General features: G+C 54.6%; 2 protein-coding genes across 3 annotated transcripts; both read right to left on the bottom strand.

Moving 5' to 3' along the window:
- Positions 1-97: 97 nt before the first annotated feature.
- Positions 98-15,331, bottom strand: TRARG1 (trafficking regulator of GLUT4 (SLC2A4) 1). 2 transcript variants are annotated; one of them, XM_006734538.2, is made up of 3 exons: positions 14,534-15,331; positions 3,573-3,705; positions 98-2,163 (listed from the first exon to the last, which is right to left on the bottom strand). In XM_006734538.2, exons 1-3 carry the CDS (start codon positions 14,918-14,920, stop codon positions 2,072-2,074), a joined length of 612 nt encoding a protein of 203 aa, XP_006734601.1. In that variant the 5' UTR covers positions 14,921-15,331; the 3' UTR covers positions 98-2,071. The 2 variants fall into 2 exon arrangements, with proteins under 2 accessions (XP_006734601.1, XP_081661651.1); XM_081805525.1 differs by having other exon boundaries at positions 98-2,254; positions 14,534-15,330.
- Positions 15,332-22,287: 6,956 nt separating this feature from the next.
- Positions 22,288-23,760, bottom strand: BHLHA9 (basic helix-loop-helix family member a9). Its single transcript, XM_081805988.1, has one exon. The coding sequence runs from the start codon at positions 23,095-23,097 to the stop codon at positions 22,288-22,290; it is 810 nt and encodes a 269-aa protein (XP_081662114.1). The 5' UTR covers positions 23,098-23,760.
- Positions 23,761-26,771: the final 3,011 nt, after the last annotated feature.

The following is a 26,771-nucleotide window of genomic DNA, read 5'->3' on the forward strand; positions in this document are numbered from 1 at the left end:
AACTAGAAGTTTCCCAAGTTGTCCTCACTTACATCGATGGGTGTCCCAGCTGTCCTGTGGCTGTCCGCCAGCAGCTTCCCTCTTTCTCTACTATTCTGGGCTTTGAGTGTGAACGAGCGTGTGTCAGTGCGGGTGTGAAATGCGGGCGTGACTGCGGGGGCCCCGGGTTGTGTGTGCAGGTTGGGGTGTGTATGCCGGTCGCAGTGCGCACAGAGGCCACAGATAGAGCCCCACCCTGGCCATCGTTTTCCCTACAAGACCATGCCTAAACCAGCTGGTTACTTTCTCTCTTCTCCCTGGGGTGCTGAGGCTGGGGCCCCCAGGGCTGCCAGGAGCCCACCAGCTCATGAGCCACCAGTTCTGTAGACCTCATGACTCACCTCCTGGCCTGAGCTGCCTTCACAAGTGACACAAATCCTCTGGGCTCACTCCCTCCCTGCCCCAACAGAAGCATCTCTATTGTGGCCTCAGAGGTCTTGTAAGGCAAAGCCAGCCCCTCCTTTAGGGTCCGGAGAGGTTGGAGTCTGCTCCCCAGGTGGGAAACTGACGCAGGAACGCAGGCCCCAGAGGGACCCACCCAGGGCCCCTGGGCCCTACACCCCTCTCCTGCCACGAAGGCCCTGCTAGAAGGCTCAGAGCTGCACCTGGGACGCCTCCTGGTAGACAGAGCCTCTGTGCTAACAGAGTCCCTCCCAGGAGTCTCTGAGGAGCATCGGGGAGACAGGCAGGGGCCCTGAATGGGTGTCCGGGGAAACAGTCTTTGCCAGCCTGGGGCTAGTCTGGCTGCGGCTGGGAACATGCCCTCCCAGCAAGGGCAGTAACCCTGGCTGCTGGGCAGGGCCTCCCAGGGCGGGAAAGCCTGGAGCTTTCCTGTCTGAGGGTCTGGGAGCTGAAGCCAGCGAGGTAGGTGAGCAAAAGAGAGGCCCCTGTGGGCAGAGCCTGCGCCAGCGGAAGTCTGGGGGAGAATCCCAGGGCCAGAAACCAGGCAGGAGGTCAAAGGAGCCTGCTCAGTCTTTTCAGGTGTCCCATTAGGTCCTGAGACAGAGGCCATAGTGTCGCCCCCTGCCTCCGGGCATGTGAGTGTATTCCCAAGCCCAGGGCCTCCCACTCCCCCAAAGACTGGCCCCTTCAGCCATGCTCTTCCCTCCGTCTTAGAACTCTCTAGACCAAATCAACAATAAACCTTCAGAAAAACCCTCTGGCCCAACCCCCTGCTTGCAGCCTGGGAGCTCATGGAAGTCCTCCCCCCAGAGGTGGTCCCAAAACCCCCTGCAGGGAAAGCTTTTGCGGTGTGTGGATGGCCAGGGGCACAGGGTAAGTAAGGCACAGAGCATCAGGTGCTGCTAGGCTGGGAGCCGGAGTCCAAGCCCCACCTGAGCCACTCCGCATGGGGCCCCAAGTGTGCAGCCTAGACCATCAGGGAGGCCATGCCTGGAGGCGAGCTTAGGTCCAGGCTGATCCTGGCCGGCTGAGCAGGGCTGGGGTCAGGCCCCAGGCGACAGCACAGGGAGGGGAGGGAGCGAGAGGTAGGCTGGGTCATCCTGGGAGACACGCTGGGACCAGAGTTCTCAGCAGAGAGGCTCCTGAGACTGAAAAGCTGGAGAAGTCTGTGGGTCGTGTCTTCACCAACATACCTCTTGGTGCCTCCACCTGTCATGCGTGTGGCTGTCACCTCTCTCCAGCTGCTCATCTTGGGTGCCCAAGGGGATCCCAGGGCAGACGCCGGGCGGCAGCTGGGCCCCTGAGCTGTGATCGCAGCAAGCACGTGGCACAAGGCATGCAAATAGTCTTTTTTACACCCCACCCCACCCAAGAAAAATACAAAAGAGAAAGTCCCACGTCTTGGCTCCCGGTCCTCAGACACGCAGGGAGCGTGCTGCTTCTCTCCTGCCACCGTCCGGTCCCTCTCGTCTCCGTCTCATCCGCGGGGCTGGTTCCTCCTCAAATAGGCAGTATGTGCTGTGTGGTGGATCCCAGGAAACAGTGGGGATGAGAAACCAGCCAGCGCACGGAGGCCAAATACCGGGCAGCATCCATGAGATTAAACCCCATCCTTCATTCTTCGCGCTTTTCACATCTGAGGTGGGCTGACAGTGGGGAGACCTGGGGGCTTCCCTCCAAGTTCGTGCTTTGGGAGCGCAGGGATGTCACCATCCTGTCCTCCTGCGGGAGGGGGGGGCAGCGTGAGAGTGGAGGCCTCCGGGGGGCCAGCCTCCGCCTGCGCAGCGCCCTGGTCTGTTTTATTTCTTCTGCACTGTAAAGAGAACAGTCACGGCAGAACAGAGCTTGTTTGGAGGATTTGGGGTTTTGTTTCCAGGCACGAAACGGCACCAGGGTCGTCTGATTGGGGTCTCTCGGTGGAAATGAGCTCCCACCTGCGGCAAGGCATGGGTTCACAGCGCCACGCGACCCCCAAACAGAGAACCATCGAGGCCTGAATTTTTTAAACAATTCCCTTTGCCAATTTGAGTTCAGTAGTGGTCATTTGCCGTCGACAAAGTAATGGTGAGCGTGACAAGCGGCGGGGGGCAGAGGGGACTGAGGCACACAGAGGGTGCTCCCGAGCTAATGCCCGTGCAGGCCCCTGCCCCACAGAGAGCACGGAACGCACTTCGTTTCCGACACTTGCACACTGGGGGCCATGGATTTTGAAGCCGGGCGGGCTGATTACACACCTGAGCTCGTCTTCCCTCTCCAAAGTGGCCAAGGTTGCCCATGACCCCACCGCTGAATCCCAGGCTTTCTGCCCCAGGTTGAACCCCCGTGTTCTATAGCTCAGTGCCTCCTTTAAGGCCCGGGCCTGGAATCGTATTCAAATGCAGATTCTGATTCAGTGGCTCTGGGCCGGGGCCTGAGACTCTGCATTTCCAACACATTCCCGGTGTCAGCAGCCACTGGAGTAGCGAAGTCTAGGGGAAAAGCTTAGACTGACCAGTGCAAGAGGCAGAGAGGCTTGGCGGGGGCTTCGCAAGGCGGGTACGTGCAGGGAGGGAAATGGACAAACCGCCCCGCAGAGCCCAGACACGCGGAGCTGCGCCGGCCGTTGAGCAGCTGAGAGTCACCCTTGAAAATGGTGCCCCTGCGGGGTTCACTTCCCTGGGCCAGCTCTGGGGCTCACAAGAGTTACTGCCAGACTTCCACCACGTGCGTTGGTTATGTCTGGTCTGTGCTGGCTGTCCCAACAGGAATGCTTGCAGGGCAGGCCCACCATTCACCAAGTGGCATCACAACCATGATCTTCGGTGACGCTCACAAAACTCAGCCAGACACAACACTGGCCCAGGCCGCAAGGCTCTCAGAGCAGAGACTGGAGCTGGCCACCTCTGCTTCCCAGGCCCCCGGCTCTTCCCACACCCTTTCCTAATGATCCGGGCATAAGGCAGGGCAGAAGCCAGTCCCACTCAGCTGGGCCCTGCCGGGGATGGGGTCGCTTCTCAGAGAGGATCAGCCCGTGTCCCCACAGGCTCTTACCCCATTCCCACCGCCCCCTCCCCAGGGAGCTGGGCTGCACCCTTCCGTGGTCTTCACCCCAAGCAAGCTGGCTCGCTCAGCTCCATGTGGCTGGGCCTCACCTGTGAAATTGACGGTCACGGCCACAATGATGATGATGATCCCCATGATGATGAAGGTGATGCTGAGCAGGCGGGCCAGGTGGCCCAGCCTCCGGGCCCCGTCCAGGTCCCCTTGTTGCACGCTACTTCGAGACTGCAGAGAGACAGTGGCAGAGACCTCGGGAAGGCTGCGCCCAGCAGACCTGTGGGGGGCCCCTTGCCTGTGCCTCCCGAACCCACCCAGCCCCCACCACAGCCCACATTGCAGCACCCACCTTGGGGACGGGAAGCAGGCTTCTCCTGCAGAACTGGCCTGGATTCCCACGCCCCTTGTGGGAACCCCCAACCGAGCCTGCCCCTCGCTGGAAGCAGAACCGAGCAATGCAGGGCACTTCCTCTCAGGACGGTGATGAGGCAGGTGGTGCGGGAGGATGGGCCGGGGCCAGGCCATGCTGAGCTGGCAGGAGCAGATGAGCCAGGCCTCCCTGGACCCCTGCCCAAGGCTCACTGCTATGACCACACTAAGACGGTCCCTTGGCTTTTTCCGTGGCCTGAAGTGCCTGCCTCTTTTCCTCTGTGACCCCTCTTCCACAACAGGAAAAAAGTGTAATTGATCCTACCTTCTCTCATTTCCCACCCAGGAACCACATCCCTATTCAAACAAGCCGACTTCCCAAATCACATCAGAAAGGCAGGCATCTTGGGCTTGAACTAGAGAGGCTGGGGTGTGTGGGGAGCCTCGCCGGGCTTCACAGGGGCCCATTTGATACTTTACTCTCTCTCAGTGAGCTCGGGTTTTCTCAGCCTTATTTAATTTGGTGAAAGCAGGTGGGTGAGTGTGGGGATGACCAGAAAGGATCTTGGGAGGCCCTGGAGTGGCTCAATAGGAGGTGTGTCCCAAGCATGTCCATGGAGGTGCCACATCCCTGCCCGGGATGGTTCAGGAGTCAACCTGCTGGCCGGGGCTGGCCTGTGACCTCCAGACTCCTTCAGCTATGGAACTCTCTGATGCTTCCTGGACTTCTAGAACAGCTACAGGCAGGAGTCCCCTAAAGGTGTGACTGCTTTCAAGGTCTAAGGCCACTTATTTGGTTATCTTATTTTCCAATTATTCGGGGCTCCTGAGTTCAGCATGGAAATGCAGTTGAGTCCCTTGATGATGGTGGTGGTGGTGGTGATTTATTGAACACTTACTTTGTGCCGGACAGCTTGCTAAGGACGGTACCTGAATGATCTCTTTGAGTGATCTCACAATCCTTTGCGGTTGGCAGTGTTGTCCACTTTTAAAGAAGCTGAAGTTCAGGGAAGATACTTCTGCCTCTCTGTTCTCTTGATGAGGGCGCCACCCTCCCCCAGGTCCTGTCCTTTTCTCCTCGCAGAAACCTAACCAACCCCCTACCCCACCCCATGGCTCCCTCCCAGGACAGAGCCACCTCCTGCCAGTGTTTGATGCCATCAGATTTGCTTTGCCTCAGATCTGCTCCTGGCCTTGTGCTCCTCGCCCACTTGCCCCAATACTGGTCACAGCCTGGAGTCCTCCCATTCGGTCACAATGCCTGTCCCACGCCGCCCGACCAATAAGTTTCCTCTCCTGGTCAATTCCATTGCAGTCCTCCCCGGCTGCCTTGCCCCTGCCCTGGGTCCGTGCCACTTCTCACTCAAGCCAGCACAACGGCCTCCTGAAGATCCAGCCCCCAGCTCTATGCTCTTCCTCTCCAGGCCACTCCCCACACCACCATTCCCCTCCACAGAGATTGATGCCGGGCCCTGTGCTAGGCCCCTGGCATGCGGTTGTGGGGCAGGATCAGAGAGGAGGTGGAGAGTCGGGAGCTGATGCTCGAGTTTAAGGAGATGATGGTGGCTTAGCCAGTGATCCTGCCCAGCATCTTCCACGGCCCCCCACTGTCCCCAGAACAAAGTGTGAACCCAGGTTAGCTTTGCCTTTCCAGATTTTATCCTTTACTCTTCTCTTCCACAACCTCTGCGCCCAGCCAGTCTGAACTCTTCTAGGGTCTGAACACCTGCCAGTGCAACTCTCCTGCCTGCCTTCCCGCTCCCCCTCAACCATCTATGACATCCTCTCCATCCTTCGAGGACTGCCTCCAATGCCACCCCCTCTGGGAAGCCCACCAAGACTCCTCCACCTCCACCAGCATAATATTAATAATAATCCCTAACCTTATTTAAACATCTACCTTGGACCAGGAACCGTGTTAAACCTTGCCATCCAGCAGAGCATTAGAGCATCCTAACACTCCTATGAGTTAGGGAGTGTTCTTAGGCCATTTTATAAATGAGAGGCTGGAGCACAGAGCATCATGAAGGTGTGAGAGAAGCAACTGGAGAAGGGAAGAAAGGCCAGGTCAGGAAGGGCGCTGTCTATCACAAAATGGAATCTGGATTTTGTCTGGTAGGCATGGTTGGGGGGTGGTGCTAGAACTGGGTGAGACAAATAGAGGATTTCATCAAAACAGGAAAGAAAAAGATTCAGTCAGAGGAAGAAGCTGAAAAGACCAAGAAGTGATTGGTGCCCCAATGTCCCAGGGCAGCGGAGAGAGAGATCTGAACTTGAGCACAGGGATGAACTACAGGCAGCAGAGGAGAGAGCTGCCGTCCTTGGAGACTGGACAAATGTGGGTACAGGTGGTCTCACACCTCAACAGGTCTGCAGGTAGGTCTGGGCAGAAAGTTGTGAGTGTCCATGCCTCTGGACCTCAGGGTGCCCAATGACAGTGGACGAGTGTCATCCAGTGAGAGATTAAAGAGAAGGTGGGTGTGGCTTGAGGAGGGGCATGGGCAGGGGCTCAGGCAACAGCCCATCCTGAGACTCACAGGCACACCTGGACCTGGCAAGGACTCCACCGGGAGCAGGTGTAGCTGGGCAGCCCGGAGGGGAGCACAGGTTTTGGAGCCAGACCTCCTGGGGGCCTGTCCCCACCCTCCACAGCTGTCCCAGCTGCATGACCCCAGGTGAGAGGCTTCTTCTCTGTCTCTTCTCATCCTCAAATACAATCAGGTATGAGTTCCTGACCTTTCTAATGTCCCTCAGATCTGTCCGTACCTTTCCAGCCAACTCCACTGCCCTAGCCCACTCCCACGATAGATTTCATCTAGAGACTACACCAGCCTCCTCCTCACTAGTCTCTTTGCTCCAGCCTTGCCCCCAGCCGACCTCTTCTCAACAGCCAAGGTCAGTTCTTTAAGCCATAAGCCTGGTCATATGACACCCCATAAAATGGATACATTTTTTAAATTAATTTTTTCTGTTTCTTTTTTCAATTTTTAAAAAAAAAATTTAAGTAGGCTCCATGCCCAACATGGAGCTTGAACTCATGACCCTCAGATTAAGATTAAGGTCGCATCCTCGACCAATGGAGCCAGCCACATGCCCCGAAAGGGACACATTTTTATGCCTCGGTGCTTTTTCGTGGACTGCTGTCTCTGCTGGAATGCCTTTCCTCATTACCGTGTTGCTACCTCCGTAGCTCTTCTCACCCTTCAAGAGTCACCTCCAGTAAAACTTCCCTTGGTGCCCACAAGCAATTAATCAGCCCCTCCTTGGGGCTCCCATAGCATCTTAAACCATGCTCTTTTCCTCCCTTCCCACTTTGTGTCATTAGTTCTTGTGTCAGTCTCTTGCCTTGACTTGAAGACAGGGACCGCACAACCTCAAGCTTGGGGTCCCTCTTATGTAACCTAGGGACTGACCCTAAGAGGCGTTCAGTAAGTATTTGAGGAAGTAAAGAATGAAAGAAGAGAAAAAGAATGAGAGGAGAGTCTGTTTTCTAATCACTGAACTTAGCCAATGGAATGCTCCAAGTTAATAGAAGATTCATGAATGAAATAAAGGCAGTGGGTCCCACAGGAAAGATATCTGTTATCTGGGTTTTGGCCCCACCCACTAACCCATGCCACCTCCGGCTCTCTGCATGGCCAGCCCAGGTCACTGAACAAAGGACTTCGACACCAAAGCAACACCTTCCTCTTGGGAGGAAGAGGAGGCAACATACAGAAAAGCTTCAGGAATTTCCAGGAAGTTCGGCGTTAGAAATTCTGGGGCTACCTTGAATCATTACCAAGAGACTCATTCTCAGCTGTAAGCATGGCATGCGGTGGGGAGGGCCACAGGGCTGGAGATGAGTCCTGCTCCTCACTTGCCAGAGAAATCACTGTGCATTGGGCAGGACATTGGTTCAGGACCGTGGAGAGAGGTGCACGTGTTGTTGCTTGGGTATCAGAGGTGGGGAGGGGAAGCAAGAGAGGGAGAGATGAACTTTTCAGTCATCTAAACCCAACCCCTCTTCTTTATCCACAGAGCCATCAGCCTATGCATCCCAGTCATGCATGTTCCTTTGAGCCTGAGAGACAGCGTTGAGGGAGATGCACTGGAAAAGACCGAATGAGCAGGGCAGACCTGACTGCACCTGCTTTGTTGGATCATACACTTTATCTGTCATACGCCGTCCAATGTAAACCTCACAACTCTTCTTTAAGTCTTAGTTTTCTGATCTGTAAAATGGAGTCAATAGCTGCCTTGAAGAGTAGAGCCCTACTTTTATAGATAGAAGTTGCTTGCCACCAGCTGGCACTTGTTTCTGAAGTCCCCCCATTAGTTTCCAAGTGAAAAACCCATCCCTGGACCTCAGGGATGGAAGAAGACCCTTCTTTACTTTTTATGAGTAAATTACCAGCTGCATTTCAAACCCCACTTAGTGGCATCCTCTTCCCCTTATACAAAATGGCTCAAGTTGAAGACACAATGATAATTGCAGTGATGGTTGTAATGACTGTGAATTAATAGATCATTTGTGATTGCAATGGTTGTGGGAATGGTAAGGGAGAAAATGAATTTGGGTTAATAGGTCAGTGAAGAAAGGCACTGAAAAGAGTCTGAGAGCTGGTAGGGGATGGGGAGGGAAGTGGATGGGGTAAGGAAGGTGCTGGGGAGAGCTGCCAGGGGATGAAACCAGCCAGGGGAGGGTGGTAACAGAACTTATCAGGAAAGAGTTTCCTCCCCCCATGAGGCTCTGGTCAAGCCCTAGCAGATCTGTGGAGAACTGAAAAGATGTGATCAGCTGCTCGATGATCAGCTATTTGTCCTTCCACAGAGATCAAGCAAATCCGGGCAGGTCAAAGCCAAGGGATGTGCCTCCCCATGCCCCCTTCACGTCCCTCTCTCTACAACAATGCAATTCTTTCTGGAATGCCCTGATTACAGGGTTAACTTCAGTTGCTGGAGAGTGGGGAGGTATGGGGGGGCGTGGTCCTGGGGAAGGAGTCAGGGCAGCTGCCATGTGGTGGGTGGGAGTGGGAGTAGTTGGGGATGCTTAGGACCTGGAGACAGCAACTGTTTGCCAACCCATTCAGAAGTATGTCAATATTCTCAGCCGCATGTCTGGGTGCCAGCAAATCATCAGTGCTGGTTGGGGCTCAGTGCTCCCGCGGGGTGAATGCATAAATGCATGAAAGGGAGCCTGCAGCAGGTCAGTTAAATAACCAGGTCATCCCGAATGCCTGAGAAAGGAGGTGTTGAGCCACTCTGGACCTCTTTCACACTCCTGCATGGGGTAGGAGGAAAGACAGAGAAGGGGCTGCTCGGAGGCTTCCACCAAAACCACAGACAGGGCTGCCCCTCCCCCCGCAATAGTGTCACGAGGACTGACACTCCAGTCTCCCCCAAATTGGCTAAAGTCAGAATTGCTTGTCCACTGGGGATCTGCCCTTTCCTCTGACATTACAGTGTTTCATTTAGCATTAATGATAACAGTAACCGCTTCCATTTTCTATGTGGCAGGCTCTGTGCTAGGTGTTTTCACACATATTAACCCAGTTAATCCTCCGGCCAGATTTATGGGGTTGACGGTCTTATTACACCTATTTTATAGATGAGAGAACTGAGGCTATAGAAGGCGGTTGAGGGATTTCGACATGGTCTCATGGCCTGGGAAGCACACCCGGGTCTATCTGATGCTGGTTTAAGCACTGTTGTCAGCTGAAGGCCTGGGGTCCAGCTCCCCTTGTGGACAGGAGACCTTGCTGGCATTGAGGAACATGGCCTTTTCTCAGCCTGACCCAGGAGTAGAATGGATGAAGCCAGGTGCCCTGGCCACCTCGGGAGGCTCAAGGGAGGCTGCGGTGCTGAGCAGGGCTGGGTCTGGATACCTGGGATCCCAGCCCCTCGGGTTGAGCTCCTGTCACAGCAGGCCCCTGTCTGAGTCACAGTGGGAAGGACGCTGCTGGTCCATTAGTCTCCCACTGGTGGAATCAATAGGGGTGGGGAAGGACAGCGGGTGGGAGGGGGGAGAGTGGAGAGAAAGAGGGAAGGAAGGGGATTCTTCCCTCCCTGAACAAATGCCCCAAAGGTTTGGCTTTCCTGGGAGGGACACACCATCCTTGTCCCCAGAGGTAGATGCAGGGCGGGGTCACGGAGACAACACTAGATTCAGCATCCGGCTGACATGCCTCTTACCCGTTGTGTGACCATGGGCAAGGCACTGCTCAAGTGTCTCTGTTGCCTCATGTGTTAAATGAGAACAATTAGCCCTTAACATGGGGCTTCCTCAGGCTCTTTCTTCCTGGCTTCTCGCGGTTCTCTTTGGAAATTCATTTCCACAGCTATACTCTCCCTCGCCACTACCCCACACGGCCCCTCTGCTGAAATCTCAGCCCCTGGTGTCTCTCTCACGCCTCTCTCACGTGGCATCTGTCCTTCAACGTCTTTGAGCCTCAACCTGTGACCCCTCCCTCTCCTCCAAGGTCATCACAATCTTCCCAGCCTCACTCCCTCCCAGTCCAGCCTGATCCCTGAGTGTGCCACCTCTGTCCCCCTCACCAGCATCATTCTGTGCCACTGGGTCTGCCCTCATGGCAACTCTGCCATCCTCAGCCTCGGGTGGGCCCAATGTCCCATCTGTGACTCCATACCTATAGCTGGAGAAAAAATGCACCACCACGCAGACTGATAACAACTCAGACCCATGGTCTCCAGCCCCAGCAGAGCCCTCAGGCCATTGACCTCTCTGTTCCTTGTCACCTCTCCTCTCCCCTGTCACCAGGCCCTTCTTTCTCAGCAAATGGCCTTGCCCTCCACATCCCTGCTGGCATGAAGTCCATACAGCATAAGCCAACTCCTTTTCCTTTGAGTATTTTTATCTGCTTCTGCCCTCATGGCCTTTCCTGCAGGCTCCCGGGGACGGGGTCCTTCTTCGGGATCCCATCTCTTCATGAAACTCGTCAGTCACCTCTCTCCTTTTTGCCTAACCCTGTCCATCACCAGGGTAACCGAGGGTTGGTAAATGGCCCAGCCAGTGGACACTCCCATCTTTATTGGACCTGACCGCTGCACTGCATGTGACCATCCCTCCTCCTTTCAAACTCGCTCTTCCCTGGGCGTCTCCCCCTCTCTTCTATTTAGCCTCCCACCTCCCCGAAATATTCTTTTCAAAACTCCTTCCTGGGGCGCCTGGGTGGCTCAGTTGTTAAGCGTCTGCCTTCCGCTCAGGTCATGATCCCAGGGTCCTGGGATCGAGCCCCGCATCGGGCTCCCTGCTCAGCGGGAAGCCTGCTTCTCCCTCTCCCACTCCCCCTGCTTGTGTTCCCTCTCTCACTGTCTCTCTTTCTCTCTGTCAAATAAATAAATAAAATCTTTAAAAAAAAAAAAAAAACTCTTTCCTGTCCACTTCCTTCTGCCCACCCCTTAAATGCCGTAGTCCCCAGCGCTGTCTTAGAGACAGCTCTATCTTGGAGTTGGATAATCAGGAGTGTGAAGAAAGTGCTGTTATTTTCTCTTCAACAATTCTCTCATCGGTGCCCTCCTTCCTAAGCCACTGCTTGGTCCATGCCTTCATCAGCCCACCTGGACTGTCTCAAAAGCCTGCTATGGGGTCTCCCTACTCCCAGTCCTGCCAGGTCAGCTCATTTCCCACAGTGCAGTTGGGTGTTGGTTTTAAAATTTGAACAGACCACATCATGCCTCTGCTTAAAATTTTTCAGGGGATGGGCACCTGGGTGGCTCAGTCGTTAAGCGTCTGCCTTCGGCTCAGGTCATGATCCCAGGGTCCTGGGATCGAGTCCCACATCGGGCTCCCTGCTTGGCAGGAAGCCTGCTTCTCCCTCTCCCACTCCCCCTGCTTGTGTTCCTGCTCTCGCTATCTCTCTCTCTGTCAAATAAATAAATAAAATCTTTTAAAAAAAAATTTTTTTCAGGGGCTCCTTCAGGGCCACTGGGATAAAACTTAAATTCCTAGAGCGGGTCCCTGCCCACCTCCTTCCATCACCATACCCTTGCATCCTTTGGCCATGTCAAGCAGACCATGTCATCCATCCTCCCAAATGCCTAGCATGGCGCCTCATTGGTAAAAGAGGCATATTCATTCAAGGGGGACCTAATCATTCTCTACCATTTAGTTGCCTCCAAACAAGCAACTTGCCAGTCAAGTGAATGATTGACTGAGTAAATAAATAAATGTTCTGTGTTAACAACTCTTAGGTTTCCAGAAACCCTATCTGCCCCTTGCCAGGGCCTTGGTCCAGACCTCTTCATCTCTCACCTAGTGTTCCTGCAAAGGTTCCTTCTCCCAACTGCCAGGGTCAGAGAGGCTCCTTCCACCCCTCCTCTTACCTGCTCCACCAAAATGGAAACCTGACCACACCTTTCTTTGGCTCCGGGCCCTGTGATGTAAATGCCAGGTGAAGCTTGCTGCTGGTCCCAAAGGACCACACGCTGTATGATTCCACCGGTATGAACTGTCCAGAAGAGGCAAATCCATAGAGACAGAAAGATTACTGGTTTGTTAGGTCTGAGAGGGATCAAGGGAGAGATGGGTTGATTAAAAAAAAAAAAAAGGATGGGCTTTTCTGGAGATGAGGAAAATGTTCTACAACTGACTATGGTTATGGTTGCATGGATCTGTGAAGATACTAAAAATCTTTGAATTGTACACTTTGAACAGGTGAATTGTATGATATGTGTATTATATGTCAAAGCTCTAAGAAAACCCCAAAAAACTCATGATGGCTTCCCACCCCCGGCCAGGGAGACACTCAGGTCCCACTCAATTATTGCTAAGGTGTAAAAGCACTTGCTCTTCAGCCCTTCGTGCAGCTCATCTCACTTCACCCCCACACAGCTCTCTAATGTAGGTGTTATGTGACACCCATTTTGCAGATGGGAATACTGAGAAGAGAGATTTCAGTGACTTGCCCAAGGCCCCACGATACGCTGAGGTTTTGTCTAACATGAGCACTTCTTGCAATGGGTTATAGGATCTGTTTACAAGTTTCTCCCCACTGGACTGGAGGCTCCTGGGAATTGGTGATGGGGTCTGGCTCTGGCTTAGCACCGGATTCCCTGCCCCTGACCCAGTGGCCTCCGGAACTGACTCCGGAACCTGAGAAGGCTGTAGAAATGCCCTGGGGGCAGGCTCAGTGGTCTCACAGTCTTGGATGCAGGCGCCTTTGACAAAGGCAGCGTCTACCCAGCCTGCACCCTGCCGCCCCCACAAGGAGATGGATTCCAGCAACTGTTCTCTCCTGGCCCCTGTGTGGCTTCCCTCCCCGAAGCCTGTCTCCCCTCCTGGGGCTTCTCCCTGTAACCAAGAGGTTGGCCCTGCCCAGAACTCCCAGCTGCACCCCTGGGAGCTGGTTCTGCCCCCAGCCACCCCCAAGTACAGCAGGCCGCACAGGAAACTCCTCAAAGACCCGCCCCCCACCCCCGGCCCCTGCTCAGCCCTTCCTCTTGTGCCCATGCCAAGTCTCAGGAATGCCACCGGGGTCCCCTGATGTCCTGGCAGGGGGAGCTAGATTTGATGGGGGGTCAGGGAAGGCATCCCTGGCTGGACACTGGGCCTTCGTGAAGTGGAAGGAGGTGTTTGAGGAGACAGGGGCTTTCTCAGAGGACAGCCCGGGGGCAGCAGAAGTGTCCACAGCTCCTGAGGACTCGGTGATAGATGACTCAGCAGGGGAGTCACTCCAGAGGGAAGCAGACAGCATCTCCCCACCCTGTCCCCCAGCCCTGACCAGCGTGAGGCTGGGGGTTTACTATTCCCACTTTCTTTTTACCTTCTGGAAGCCATTGCCTGCCCGGTCTCTCCCTCTCACCCCCCCTCCCTCCCTCTTCTTCCTGGACCTCGAAAGTCACTTGCCAACATCTACGGACATTTCTGTGGATCTTCTATAAGTAGTTCTATCCAAATGGCTTGGTTTGGGGACAACCTAAGACTGTTTACTAGGAAGCTTACAGGACAAGTGTGTGAGAAGCAAAGTCTAGCCCATATGCTCCTCCTAGGCAGGGCCAGCCATGTCCTCTGACACACATTTTTCACCCACGGCCCAGACCTCCCCTACCCTAAAAACAGACTAAAGACAGATGCTGAAATCAGTGTGACACCAAGTCCAGAGGGCCCCAGCAAAAACAGCCTCCCCTCCCCAAAGGGGCAGCCTCGGGGGAGCCAGGCCCCAGGGCCCCCGGCGCATGGCAGGGAAGCCACAACCAGCTCTTGGAAACCAGAGTTGGCAAAGGCCATTGGAATACCCAGGGGGCCCGGGGTGAGGGGTGGGGTCGGCTGGATCCCCTCCCAAGAACTTGGGGTCCTGAGCCCCTACGCTGGACAAACCTCTACTGACACACAGCCCTGCTCAGGATGACTCCTCAGGACACCCCCCTGCAAAAGGCAAGCCCCCCAACTTGCCTGCCTTTCTGCAGTGTAGAGTTTGGCTCCAGGTGGCTCCCTGGGTCCCCTCCCCAGCAGGGATGTGTGCAAAGTCGAGCTGTGACACCGAAGAGCAGAGAAGAGGGAAGACAGCAAACAGAAGTTCTCGTGGCCCTGGCCCCCTCTCCAACAGGGGCAGTAGGCCCGGTGAGAAAGGGAGTCTGCCCCCAGCCCCCAGCCCCCAGCTCTCTCTTCCTCACGCCCTGAGCAGAGGGTCTGGCGTCTGCCCGGGGAACACACCTGCTGAGCCCCGGAACAGAGAGCAGCACTTACCATGATGGAAAAGATGAGGGGGATGAGGTTGAGGGGCCACACGGGGCAGAAGCAGGAGGCAATGGCAAGGATAAGGTAATCTTTGGGGACTTCTTGGTCCTGGGCAGAGGACGCAGTGGCAATGGAGGACGCCCGCCTAGAGCTGGCCCGAGAGGCCGACCAGGGGAGTGTGGTGTCCTGGCGCCCCTCGGATACCACCTTGAAGGGCAGGCCGTGGCCATTCTGCTCCAGGTCCAGGGCCCTCGAGAGGGACTTGGACAGCTTCAGTGGCTTGTCATCCTTGCCTTCCACCTTCGTGAGGAGCATCTCCATCTCCGGCAGGTCCAGGGGTAAGGCGGTGCCTGGCTCCTGGGCTGAGGGAAACTGAGGCTGCAACGGGTTGGCCATGTTGGCTTGGGCCTTGGGTTGCTCCAGCTTCAGGCTGAGATGATCGGCTCCAGAGAGAGCTCAGCACACCATTCCTCTGCCCAGACTGGGGGCCGACAGGCCAGGGGCAGAAGCGTCCCCCAGGGGAGCAAGGGCTACCCGGGAGCTGGCCGGGGTCGGCTTCTCCGGACCAGCTGAGTTCGGAGGCTGAGGCAGGCCCGACGCCCACGCAGAGCTTCGGGAAGCTGGAGCCTTCAGCTCTGTTCAAGTTTGAGGCCAACTTTGCTGGTGCTGCTGACAGCAGAGATGGGTGGGGAAGTAACAGAAAGCAGCTCCAAGAGCTGAGCGAAGACGCTCCTCTCCCGGGTGAGGCTTAGGCTAAGTCAGAGAGAGAGAGTATACCACACAGCCTCCCTCCCCCCACCCTCCTCAGAGATGCTTTTCCTTTTCAATTCCCCACTCCCCTGAGAACTGCCGAGCAGCATACTGCCTGGGCCCCAACCCAGCCCAGCCCAGCCCAGCCCAGAGGGACTTGGGTGGACCTCTCATTTCCACTGCAGCCACAGAAGTTGCCTCTCTGGTCTGGGGGCTCCGGATGGGGGAAACAGACACAGTGGGTCACAGAGGGGTGTGTCTTCACCTGTCCTGGGCAACGGAGTCCTCTGCTTCTCTGCCCCTGGAGCAGGTCACACTTCCTCCTATCTCTGTCTTTCCTCCTCTCTGTCAGGGAACGCTGAGCCCTGGACCTACCCTAGGGCATCCCACCTCGACCCTGACCTCCAGCCCCCAGAGGTGTTCTGGCCACAGCCTGGCTCCAGGAGGAGAGGGGGACTAAGCACCACCAGAGGATCCTGCCTCAATGGGTCTCTGAGCACCTCACCACGGGGTGTTAGGGAGGAAGGGTGGGCTCCATCTCATGCCTATCAGAGCTTTTCTGGGGTGTTTTTATTAATTTTTTTAAAGATTGTATTTATTTATTTGAGAGAGAGAGCATGAGCAGGGGGAGGGGCAGAGGGAGAAGCAGACTCCCCACTGAGCAGGGAGCCCGATGCGGGGCTCAATCCCAGGATCCTGGGATCATGGCTTGAGCCGAAGGCAGACGCTTAACCCACTGAGCCACCCAGGCGCCCCAGGGGTGCTTTTAAAGAGCAGCAAAGATACTTCTGTTCAGGAGCTCCCTGGGGGCAGACGCCAGCTCCGAGGGACCTCAGTCCTGGTCACCTGTCCTCTCTGATTCTTGCTGTCTCTCTTCACTCCCTCTCCTGTCTTCTCCCTGTTTCAGCCTCCTCCTCTATGCTCCATGTCTCCTCTGTGTCCTTGATCTCTCTCTCCTTACAGTGTTTCGGAAGCGTGCCCTGGAACCACTGGGTGTGTGCATGTGTGTGTGCTGGGGGTGGGGGGCGGCGGTGGAAGAGGGTAGAGGAAGGAATCTAAACCCCTAGGTTAATGCAGGATGTGGGGGGAGGCAGAGGTGGGATGGGGCCTCAGAGGTTGTGAGGTTCAGATCCTCTGATATTCCAGATGGGAAAACTGAGGCCGGAAATGGAGGAACACTCCTCTCAACCAGACGTCAGTCCCTTGTCCAGGTCCCGGGGCCGGTTTGGAGCCCGACGAGCCATTGCAGTGGAAAGAAATAGCTTTGGTTGGTGTGTCACCCTGGCTTCAGAAGCGCTGCTTCCACCAAGGGCTGTGACCAGGCGGCTGCGAGAGGGGAGAACAGACCACAGAGGGAGGGAAGAGCCACCTGCTAGGGGTTCAGGGGGAGTCTGGGGAGCTGAAGAGGCACCTGGAGGCTAATAAGTTTCGACAATAGTGTGTGGCTTCAGCACAAATTGTCAAGTTTGGTAAATTTGACTATATTAAATTAAGAATTTTCGCTCCAGGGGCGCCTGGGTGGTTCAGCCGTTAAGTGTCTGCCTTCAGCTCAGGTTGTGATCCCAGGGTCCTGGGATCGAGCTCCGCGTCAGGCTCCCTGCTCAGCGGGAAGCCTGCCTCTCCCTCTCCCACTCCCCCTGCTTGTGTTCCCTCTCTCACTGTGTCTCTCTCCGTCAAATAAATAAATAAAGTCTTAAAAAAATAAATAAATAAATAAAAGAATTTTCGCTCCATAAAGGAAACCCATTGTTGTTTGCAAAATGCAGGCCTCCAGGGTAGGCAGTGAGAGAGAGAGAGAAAAAGAGAGAAAGTAGGGACTCATCTCGGTTCTGAAAGGAGGCTCTTCCTCCCCCAGGCCAGGGGTGGAGCAGGAGAGTGAGCTGGGCTTCCCTGCCCAGGAACTTCCAAAATTTGCTAATGTCTTTTTAAACAGGAGACCTCCTGCTGAGGGTGGGAAGTTCGGGGCCTCCATAGGGCCTACAGCTGCCCAGCCCAAAGATTCCATAGCCTCTGGCCAAAGGAGCCCCTGAAATATAGCTGGTTTAAATTGAAATGGGCTGTAAGTATAAAACACACTAGATTTTGAATACTTAGTACAAAAAGGAATGTAAAATGTCTCATGAATACCGTGTACATTGATTACATACTCAAGTGATAGTATTGTTGATACACGGAGCTGAATAAAACATTATTAAAATTCATGTCACCTCTGTCTCTTCACTTTTTAAAAATATGCCTAGAAAATTAAAAATTAAAAACAGGGGTTGTATTACGCTTCTATTGGGCAGTGCTGGCCTAGAACAGAATGAACCCGAAATAAAGGGGTCTTTTTGACGTAATAAAAACCCTAAGAGAAAAAGAAAAAGCCAAGAAGTCCCCGGGGTGGCTGGTGACTGTGAGGTGGTAGGGTGGGCTGGCTTTCCGGGTCCGGGGTAGGGGCAGGCTTCTCTGGCCAATGTGCACGGCTGGGCTCACGGTGCCACCTAGTGGCCTGGTAATGAGGAGGGGAATGACCAGAGGTGGGGTTGGGGGTCCGGGAAGGGGAGAGGCGGGGAGGAGCCTCAGGTTTGGGCTCAGGGCTGGTCAGCCCAGCCCAGCCAGTTGCCCTGGCTTCAGCCTGCGGTTGCTGCCTCCCCACGCCCCCCACTCCCAACTGGAGTCTTCAACGGAGGCCCATAGGCCATACTCATCATGCAAAATGGGTTTGGTCTGCACAGTGTTAATTCAATATGTGCTTTAAAAAAATCCATTTCACATAGACGTGGAGCTTCAGACTTTTAACATGAAGATCTGGGAACTCTGGGCCCATTTTCTGCAGAACAGCGAGCTGCTGGGCCAGCTGCAGCCTTCAGAAGGGGGCATGGAGCTCCTCCACCTTCACGAGGCCTGCCTGCCTTGGGTGGGGGGGGGTTGAGCTGTGAGCCCCTGCGGCTAGACAGATGGATTAGCCTTTCTGTTCCAATGCTGTCCGGCCTGGCTGCTGACGAAAGTCACTTCCTTCTCTCCCTCACCTCCTGGCTTGGCTATGAGGTCCTGGATGGGGCCGCTGGGCCCCCGGCTCCCTTGCCCAGGGTCTGGCCCAGTTACGGCTGGCTGGCTGGCTGAACCAGAGGAAGATGAAGACACCAACCAAGTGCCCAGAGTGTGTCCACATAGACACTAATTCCTACCTCTGCCTTCCCTGGGCTAGGCTCACCCCGCACCAGGGGCAGATACCTCCTTCTGGAATCTGTGCACACACACGCACACACACACACATACACACACACACTGTACGAAAAACTTGATGTAATCCTGCTCCTATCAGCAAGCACCCGGGTTTCACATCCGGTGAGGTGGCGTCCCTCCTAAGGAATCCCCTCGGGATATTTTGTCCTTGCTGTCCTTGCTCAAAACATTTCCCTACACCTCTTTGGAAGGCGCTCTGAGGAGACAAATCTTTCACCTTTAGAAAGCAATTATGAAGAACCTAAAAGATACTAACTCTGTTTGCATCCCTCCAAATTCTCTTAGGGTATGTTCATGTACCTACATGTCGGTCTCCAGTTATAATCAGTGGGCACAGACCATTTTGTGATCTGCTCCGCTAACTCACGATGTTCACTCTGTTAGAACTCCAGAGTCGGCTTTGCCACGCCTCTACGGTTGGGCATTCATATTATTGCAAATCCTTCCCTGTGCCGTGCTCTGGGACTGCCTTTTTGCAAATCTGCTTTTCTTTTTTGGATTACTCCCTTGGAGTCTTTTTAATGTGATTTTGCCAATTTTTTCCTACCAGAAAAGGAACAGAGACACAGGACAACTAGCAAATCTATAAATGTACCCTTTTCTCCACACCCCTGACAACATCAGTCCTATTTTTGCTGGTATGTCTCCTTCATTGCTAGACAGACAAGGTACTGCTCCCCGGGACGGAGACAACGAGGATAAGGGAAGGGGTTAGAAGGCGCAAACTTCCTAAGGGAAGCCAAGAGACCGTGTGTATTGGAGCCCTTCGTGAGCTAAGAAGCTGCTGCAAGCATCTGTCATTCTTCTCTGCCCCCTCTCCTTCGAGGCTATTCCAGTGGACAGTCCCTATCAACCTTAGAGATACAGGATTTCTGTCTTTAGGTACACCAGTCCTACATATCTTTTTTAAAAAAATTTATTTATTTATTTATTTATTTATTTGAGAGAGAGAGAGAGCATGAGCTGGGGGAGGGGCAGAGGGAGAGGGAGGGAGAGAATCTCCGGCAGATTCAAGGTATTCTGGCCCAGGAGACCCTAATGTGTCAGGGAGTACCTGTTAGGTCGATCCATACACATATGCACACACAAATATTCACACATCCACACATCTATATAAGTACTCACATGATGTGTGTATGTCAGAAAACCTTTATGACAAAAAAAAAAAAAAACCTCTTTGAGGGGCACCTGGGTGGCTCAGTCTGTTAATCATCTGCCTTTGGCTCAGGTCATGATCCCAGGGTCCTGGGATCGAGCCCCGCATTGAGCTCCTGGCTCAGCGGGGAGTCTATTTCTCCTTCTCCTTTTGCCCCTCCCCCTACTTGTGCTCTCTCTCTCTCTCTCTCGTTCATTCTCTCAAATAAATAAATAAAGTCTTAAAAAAAAAAAAACCTCTTTGAATACTAGGCAAACACCTAACAGCATGCAAATATACACATGTGTGCACTCAAACACATGGTCCTGATAAGAGAATAACTAGTGTGTTGTGGACTTACGTTTATAAAACACCTTCCCGGGCATTCTCTCTTTATAACAACCTTGTGAATAGAATATGTCTCAATAGCTTCCACTCAGTGAGTGCTCACAGGGCCAGGCACTACACTAAGGGCTTGAAATGCATTCTCTCATTTCTCTGCGCAACAGCCTATGACGTAAGTTCATATTTTAGCTCATTATACAGGGCGGAACACCAGGGCTCAAAGCCCTTAGGTCATTTGCCCAAGGTCACTCAGCTGGAAAGTGAAGAGACTAGGTACTTTCACATCCATCCCTCCGACCTCACACATCTCCTGCACACTCGAGCTTCCACCTGCAGGGGGCACCCTCACCATGCCTGAGAGGCACGGGCCACCGAGCCAGATCGCTCACCTTTTTCTATCCTGGAACTTAAAAAGCAGGACTTGCTGGTCAATTTTATTATGTTTCCAGGGCATAAAAACCTGGAGCTGAAGCGAGGCAGAAGCTCTGTCCAAACTGGTCATGAGATTATAATAATACACAAACAGTAACAATTGAAGGAACACCTTCTCATTGCCACAAACCGTATCTTATGAACGAATGTTAACCCTCCCAGCCACCTTGAGATGGAATCATCTGGGTCAGCGGTGAGGAGCTAGAGGTTTAGAGAGGCTAAGATAGGCCATGGGTCACGCAGGGAGTGAGTGGCTGAGCAGAGGTTGGACCCAGGCCGGTCTGGCTCTTTCCTTTCCATCATCAAAGAGCAGCCCTGCCTCTCCACAGATGGAAGGCTCAGTGGGCAGGCCTGGGGCCAGATTCCCACATTTTGTTCCTGCCTGGACCCTGTGACTCCTCTGCCCAGAGTCAAAGCTTTCCTGGGATCTGTGCTGCAGACACTTGCCCTGTGAAATAGGAACCCTAACACCTGTGGGCTAGGAACAGGATGCCAAGCGTGCCAGCCAGTGTCTTGCTTGCAGAAAGCAGAGATATCTTTCATTATGGCATTGAGCCTCACCTTGACTGTTTGGGGGACCCCTCACTCATCTCTGGGTCTACAGGCATCTCTCCAGCTTCCGTGATGTCCCCCATTCTGAGCTGGGTAACTTTTCTTCCCGTGGCTGGCAAGTGTCCAGCTCTCCAAGGAGACCAGAGAGCCCTCAGCCCTCCCCTGGCACATCTGGGTTCTCAGCCCAGCCAGCAGCAGCTGCAGCATCAGCCCGTCAGCAAGAGTGGGGCCAGAGATTAGCTCGGGAGTGCTCAGCTTAGATGCAAAAGCTCTCCAGACCTCCCTGAGAAGGCTGGTCGTGCCTCCCACTCTCTTGGTAGACTTGGCCTGAGGCCCTCATTCCCTTAACCTCTTCCGCATAATCTTTCCTGATTCCCTGTCTGCCCCTCATCATAGAGGCCCTGGCTGCAATGGACCCCTTTTCCCTGGGAGCTCCATGCACCCACGCTCAGGGTCCAGGCGGGACTTACTGGCCTCCAGGCCCTGGTCTGCCCGAGCCTTCCTTTCCTGAGACTGGCCCAGACTCTGCTTCCGTTGCAGCCCTCAGAGTGGCTCACTGCAGGGTGTCCCGTCCAGAGATGAGATGGGCTGCATCCTGAGTCTCTTGGTGCCGCTCCCCCTCTTCAAATAATATCCTCTCCCACAGTGCTCCTCACAATGCTCAACCACACCTGGGGGCTTGCCATGAATCAATGCCCCAGGCCCTTGGCCTGACATTCCACAGTGAGCTCCCAGACCTCAGGCCTTCCTGCCACCCTGACCCACTGGGCCCAGTGGACACCTGATAGCAGGCAGAGATGATAGCTTTTCTGTTTTTATTTAGCTCCTTCTGTTCCCTCTCTCAGATCACAGACTTGGGGTATGGGCACGGGCAGGGGATATGGATGCCACACTATCATGAGACCAAACCGGGCGTCACCCACACTCCCACGTACAAGTCCCCCTGTCCAAAAGCCCCCTTTCTCCTAAAAAACAGCAAGAGAACATAGGGCTCAAAGGCACAGAAATGCGAAGTTTACTTTCCAAGAAGAGTCCATCAAGTCCAAATGGAAGAAAGAGCCCCAGCACGATCCTTGCTCCTTGCCCAGAGCCACCACCCCTGGTTGGGATCGGGGCGGCGGAGAGGGGTGCTGGGGAGTGCAGCCCTGGGCTCGAGTTCCTTCCCAACTGCCAAGGCTGCCTCCTCTCTCTATCAGGCCTCGGCCATTCAGATTTTCTCGGTCCAGGACATGTTTTAGTAGTCTTCCCTTTTGTAGCCCTCCTGCCATTGGTTGCTCCCCGCCGGCCTCCCTCCAGGCGCACCGGGTCGCTCCGGGGCCAGTCAGCAGTGCTGGAAGCCCAGCCCGGGGCCCGCACGCAGGTGCCCCCGCGGCCAGGGGAAGGGAGCCCCGGGACCTCGGCGCCAGCTTCCCGTGGACGCCGGGGCCGTGCCCGGAACCTCGGCCACCGCCCGGGGCCGTCCCGGGGGCGTGTGCGGGGAGCACGAGGCGCAGCGCGGCGCGAAGGGGCCGGCGGGCGGCGGGGCGGGTGGCGGCGGGCTGGAGCCCGCATCCCCGCTGCCCCCCGCGCGCGCGGCCTGGCCGTGGCACTCCAGGTGCCCGCAGGGCCAGCGGGGCGCGGGGCTGGCGCGCAGGACCAGGGAGAGCGCCGCGATGCGGTGGATGGCCCTGCGCAGCGTGGCGATCTTGGAGAGCCTCTTGCCGCCCAGGTCGTGCCGCAGCGCCCGGCGGAGCGCGTTGAAGGCCTCGTTGTAGTCCAGGATGCGCTTGCGCTCCCGCACGTTGGCCGCCATGCGCCGCGCCTTGGAGCGCACCGGCCGGGCGCGCTTCCTGCCGCCCGCCGCCTCCTCGGCCTCGCCGTTCTCCCTCAGCACCCCAAAGCTCCTCCCGGCCTCCAGGCAAGAGCCCCCCAAGTCCTCGGAGGAGCCCTCGGCCCCCTTGAGGCCTCTGAGGCCTCCTGGCGCGCCTCGGTGCATGGCCTTCCCCGGGCCTTGCTGCCCCAGCTCTGGCTCACGGGGCTGACAGTCCACGTTCTGAGCGTTGACTCCCGCAGGCTGGACACTCCCCGGACGGGCCCTCTCTGGCTGGGCTTTATGGCACCACGTGGCTCTCCACCCTTCCCATCCATCCATCTCCCTCCTCCTGCTTTATTACCTGCCTCCAGGTAAGCTGGCGAGGGAGGAACCGAGAGGAAGGAAACAACGAAGGGAGGAAGCATGCAGATTCTTGTACAAGGGGACCAGACGGGCAGCCCGGCCACGCCCGGGGCAGTGCTCCAGCCGCCAGGGAGAACTGGCTCTGCCTCACTCCAGGGTCTCTCTCTGGCGACCAGATTGAACATTCTACCTGCAGACCCCAAATACAGTGCCAAATGTGGCCCCCGGGCAGGAGTGCTGATGGGGTACCGAAGGGTCACAGGGCTAGTTGAGTGTGTGTCACAAACCTTGAAAGTTCTTGTCAAGGCCTGTGAACAACACAGAGCTGTCCTTGAGGAAAGCGTGACTGTCCCAGTGGGACCAGTATGTCCCAGTGGGGCCCACAAGAGAGGGACTTACCTGATACAGCAGGGCCCTGCAGATAACAGGGACCTAGAGCTTCTTGCTTTTTCAGCTACGCGAGTGAGGCTGACTGGGATTCTGGGTTTGGGTTTTGATCGGGCCTTACTCTACCTCTACCTCTCTTTGGCCCCCACTTCTGAAGGCAGAGCTGGACTGAGTCTGCAGCAGAGGGTGATGGAGATGGTCCTGTGGCCCTCCGGGTCCCTTTGTGGTACCCATCAGGGGCATCTCTTGGTATTCAGGGCCCTTGGGCTGCTCTGTCTCATGACACAGCACTGCCAAGTTATGAACTCAGTGAACCCACCCCACCCACAGATTCCTGGGGACTTGAAGTTTATTTATTTTTTAAAAGATTTATTTATTTATTTATTTATTTATTTATTAGAGAGAGAGAGTGAGAGCAGGAACACAAGCAGGGGGAGTGGGAGAGGGAGAAGCAGACTCCCCACAGAACAGGGAGCCCGACACTGGGCTCGATCCCAGGACCCTGGGATCATGACCTGAGTCATTTAGCAGACGCTAAATGACTGAGCCACCCAGGCATCCCGGATTTGAATTTTAAATAGAGTCTCTGGAAAAAGAATAATACTTAATCCTAGAGAAAGACCCTCAGTGGAAGTTCAGGCATCCACAAGTGAGTTATTTGGAGCACCAAGCTCAATCTCATTCCCAGCCACAATCCAAATGCCTCCAAAATGCAAAGGCTTGCTGTGGCATCAGCTGGGATGGGTATAGGGTTCACATCTATCTCACCAAAGAGCATGCCAACCACCCCATTATTTCAAACTATTCATTGCTCCACGGAGGAAGAGAACAGGGCACTAGGAAACAAATTATGCATGTACCTGTGTGATTATTTGTTTTATTGTCAGTCTTGCTCACTAGACTGTAAGCATCCTAAGGACATTTGTATTTCTGGGGCTCTATTCTCCAAATCTGCAATATCTGTGAAAGTCAAAACTGAATGAAGGCAGAGAGAAGTGGATGTTTTCTCCTCTCTACTCAACCCATCGCCCCACAACACACACACATGCACACACAATCACACAGAAATGCATGCCTCCAGCAGAATTCTAGACAAAGCAGAGGCCACAGATGGCTGAGCACCCATGTCTACCCATCCAGCTCATAACAGGATGTCAGTCTCACTGGGTCTCAGAGCAAGAGGTCAAAACCCAGAGAATCCGGTTTCTGAGTGTTACATTCTATGACCACCTCTGCTCCCACCCCATCCATGTCCCTTAGCCCCTCCGTGCCACTTGAGAGAGAGAATTGAGTCACTGCCCTGCTCATGGATTTGCCCAGCCCTTCAGAAAAGCCTGGCCCCAAGGGCCAAGGGTGGGCAGGTCAGAAGGTAGCAGGTGAGCATTTCAGTCCCAGAAGGGCCAGGTGGGAGAAGTGATTTGGTGAATGGAAACCCTCTCCTGCCCTACCCCCCAGCCAGTGTCCCCTTCTGAAACTTCCCTTAGCCAGTGTCCCTCTCTGAAATTTCCCCAACCCAGGGCACAGTTGGGCATCTGAGTACTTCCAGAGAATTCCACTGGACAGGGAGTCAGGAGACCTGGTTCTAGTTCTGCTACCAACTTGCTACATGACTTAGTACCAGTCATATCTTCTTCTCTGTACCTCAGTTCCCTTTTCTTTGCAAAGAAGACATCCTCTCTACAAAAGAAGGTAGGCAGGACCAGTTACATAATTTGCAGGGCCTGGTGCAAAAGGAAAACGTGGGGTTGCTTGTTCAAAATTATCGAGAATTTGAAGATGGTGACAGCAGAGCATTAAAATGAGCTTGGGGCCCTTCTAAGGGGGGGTGCACAGGTCCCATGCCCATGAAGCTGGTCTTGAGAGCAGGACACAGTAGTGTAGTTGTAATGAGCACAAACTCATCTGATATTTGCTTCTTTCATAAAGACCTAGGGAAAGGCTCTGAACCTCAGTCCTCAGACCTCTAGGATACCAGCCTCAGAGGTCTCAGTGAAATGGGTCCCAGTAAAGAGTCGTCCTTAAGAAATGCTGCACCTGGTTATCTTGAGGGTAACCCCAGTCTGAGTGTGATCATTAACAGGTTTCCCCTCCCCCATGGTGTCTCCAGGGAGCCCATAGCCCTCCCCCCCATCAGGAGGAAATAGATAGGCAAGCCCAGAGCCCCCACCATCTTCATAGAAGGATAGACATGACCTACCCAAGGAATCCTTCCCTTCCCACCGAGCCCCAGGGTAGCCCCACAACAATCCTATATGGAAGGCCTTGTTATTATAATACCCATTTTACAGACTGCGACCCAGAGAGAGTTAAGTAACTTGCACCAAGTCAGAGGGCTGAGCTGTGGCAGAGCCAGGATTTCAAATAAGGCAGTGTGGCTCCTACTTAAAGATCAAGCTCTTAACCCCTCTGGGCTGGACCTGCCTTCTCAACTCAGGGAGTCCCCCCACCCCCACCAACCACCTGCCAGTATTAGAGGCCTGGCACCTGCCCTTTGAAACAAAAGCCATTAAGATATTCAAATAGTTTCAACCAAGTGTAAAAAATCAAAAGAGCTTGGCTGATATATAGAGAAGGGTTGGGGTAGGGAGGGAGGGCCCCCCCCCCACCCAGTGAAGAAAGACAAGTAGGAAAGAATAGAGAATATAGGCTGGAAGCCAGGAAAAGTCCAGAGGAGCCCAACTGCCTGCCTCCTGGGCTGAGATTTGTTGCCTGGGGTTCCCTTGGCTAATCCTATTTCCAACACCAGCTGATCTAATGACTGCCGGGACCCCAGGGAGAGCACAAGAGAGGAGGAGTGACAAACCCGTGCCCCCCTGCTTACCTTACTGCAGGTGAGCAAGGGCCCAGTAAGCCAGGAGTAGCCCCAGGAGAGTCAAGATCAGCCTGGAGCTCTCTACGCACACAGGGTGGGAAGGCCAGAGTTCTGGATGGAGTTCTGGTTGGAGGTCAGTGGACTGCAAGGGGTCACTAGCCTCTGCAGCCACTTGCTAACCCTTTCTCCTCTGTGAAGCCAGCCCCGAGCCCTTCCCCACAGGGCTCCCTTCTTTATTTTTATTTATTTTTTTTAATAAGATTTTATTTATTTATTTATTTGAAAGAGAGAGAGAGAGCAAGAGTGGGGGGGGGGTTGGAGCAGAGGGAGAAGCAGACTCCTGCTGAGCAGGGAGCCTGACGTAGGGTTCGATCCCCAGACCCCGGGATCATGACCTGAGCCGAAGGCAGATGCCTAACCGACTGAGCCAACCAGGCATCCCTTTATTTTT

Source organism: Leptonychotes weddellii, chromosome 15 (genome assembly GCF_054177405.1).
Source record: "Leptonychotes weddellii isolate Sample4059 chromosome 15, ASM5417740v2, whole genome shotgun sequence".
In the NCBI taxonomy this organism is placed as follows: domain Eukaryota; kingdom Metazoa; phylum Chordata; class Mammalia; order Carnivora; family Phocidae; genus Leptonychotes; species Leptonychotes weddellii.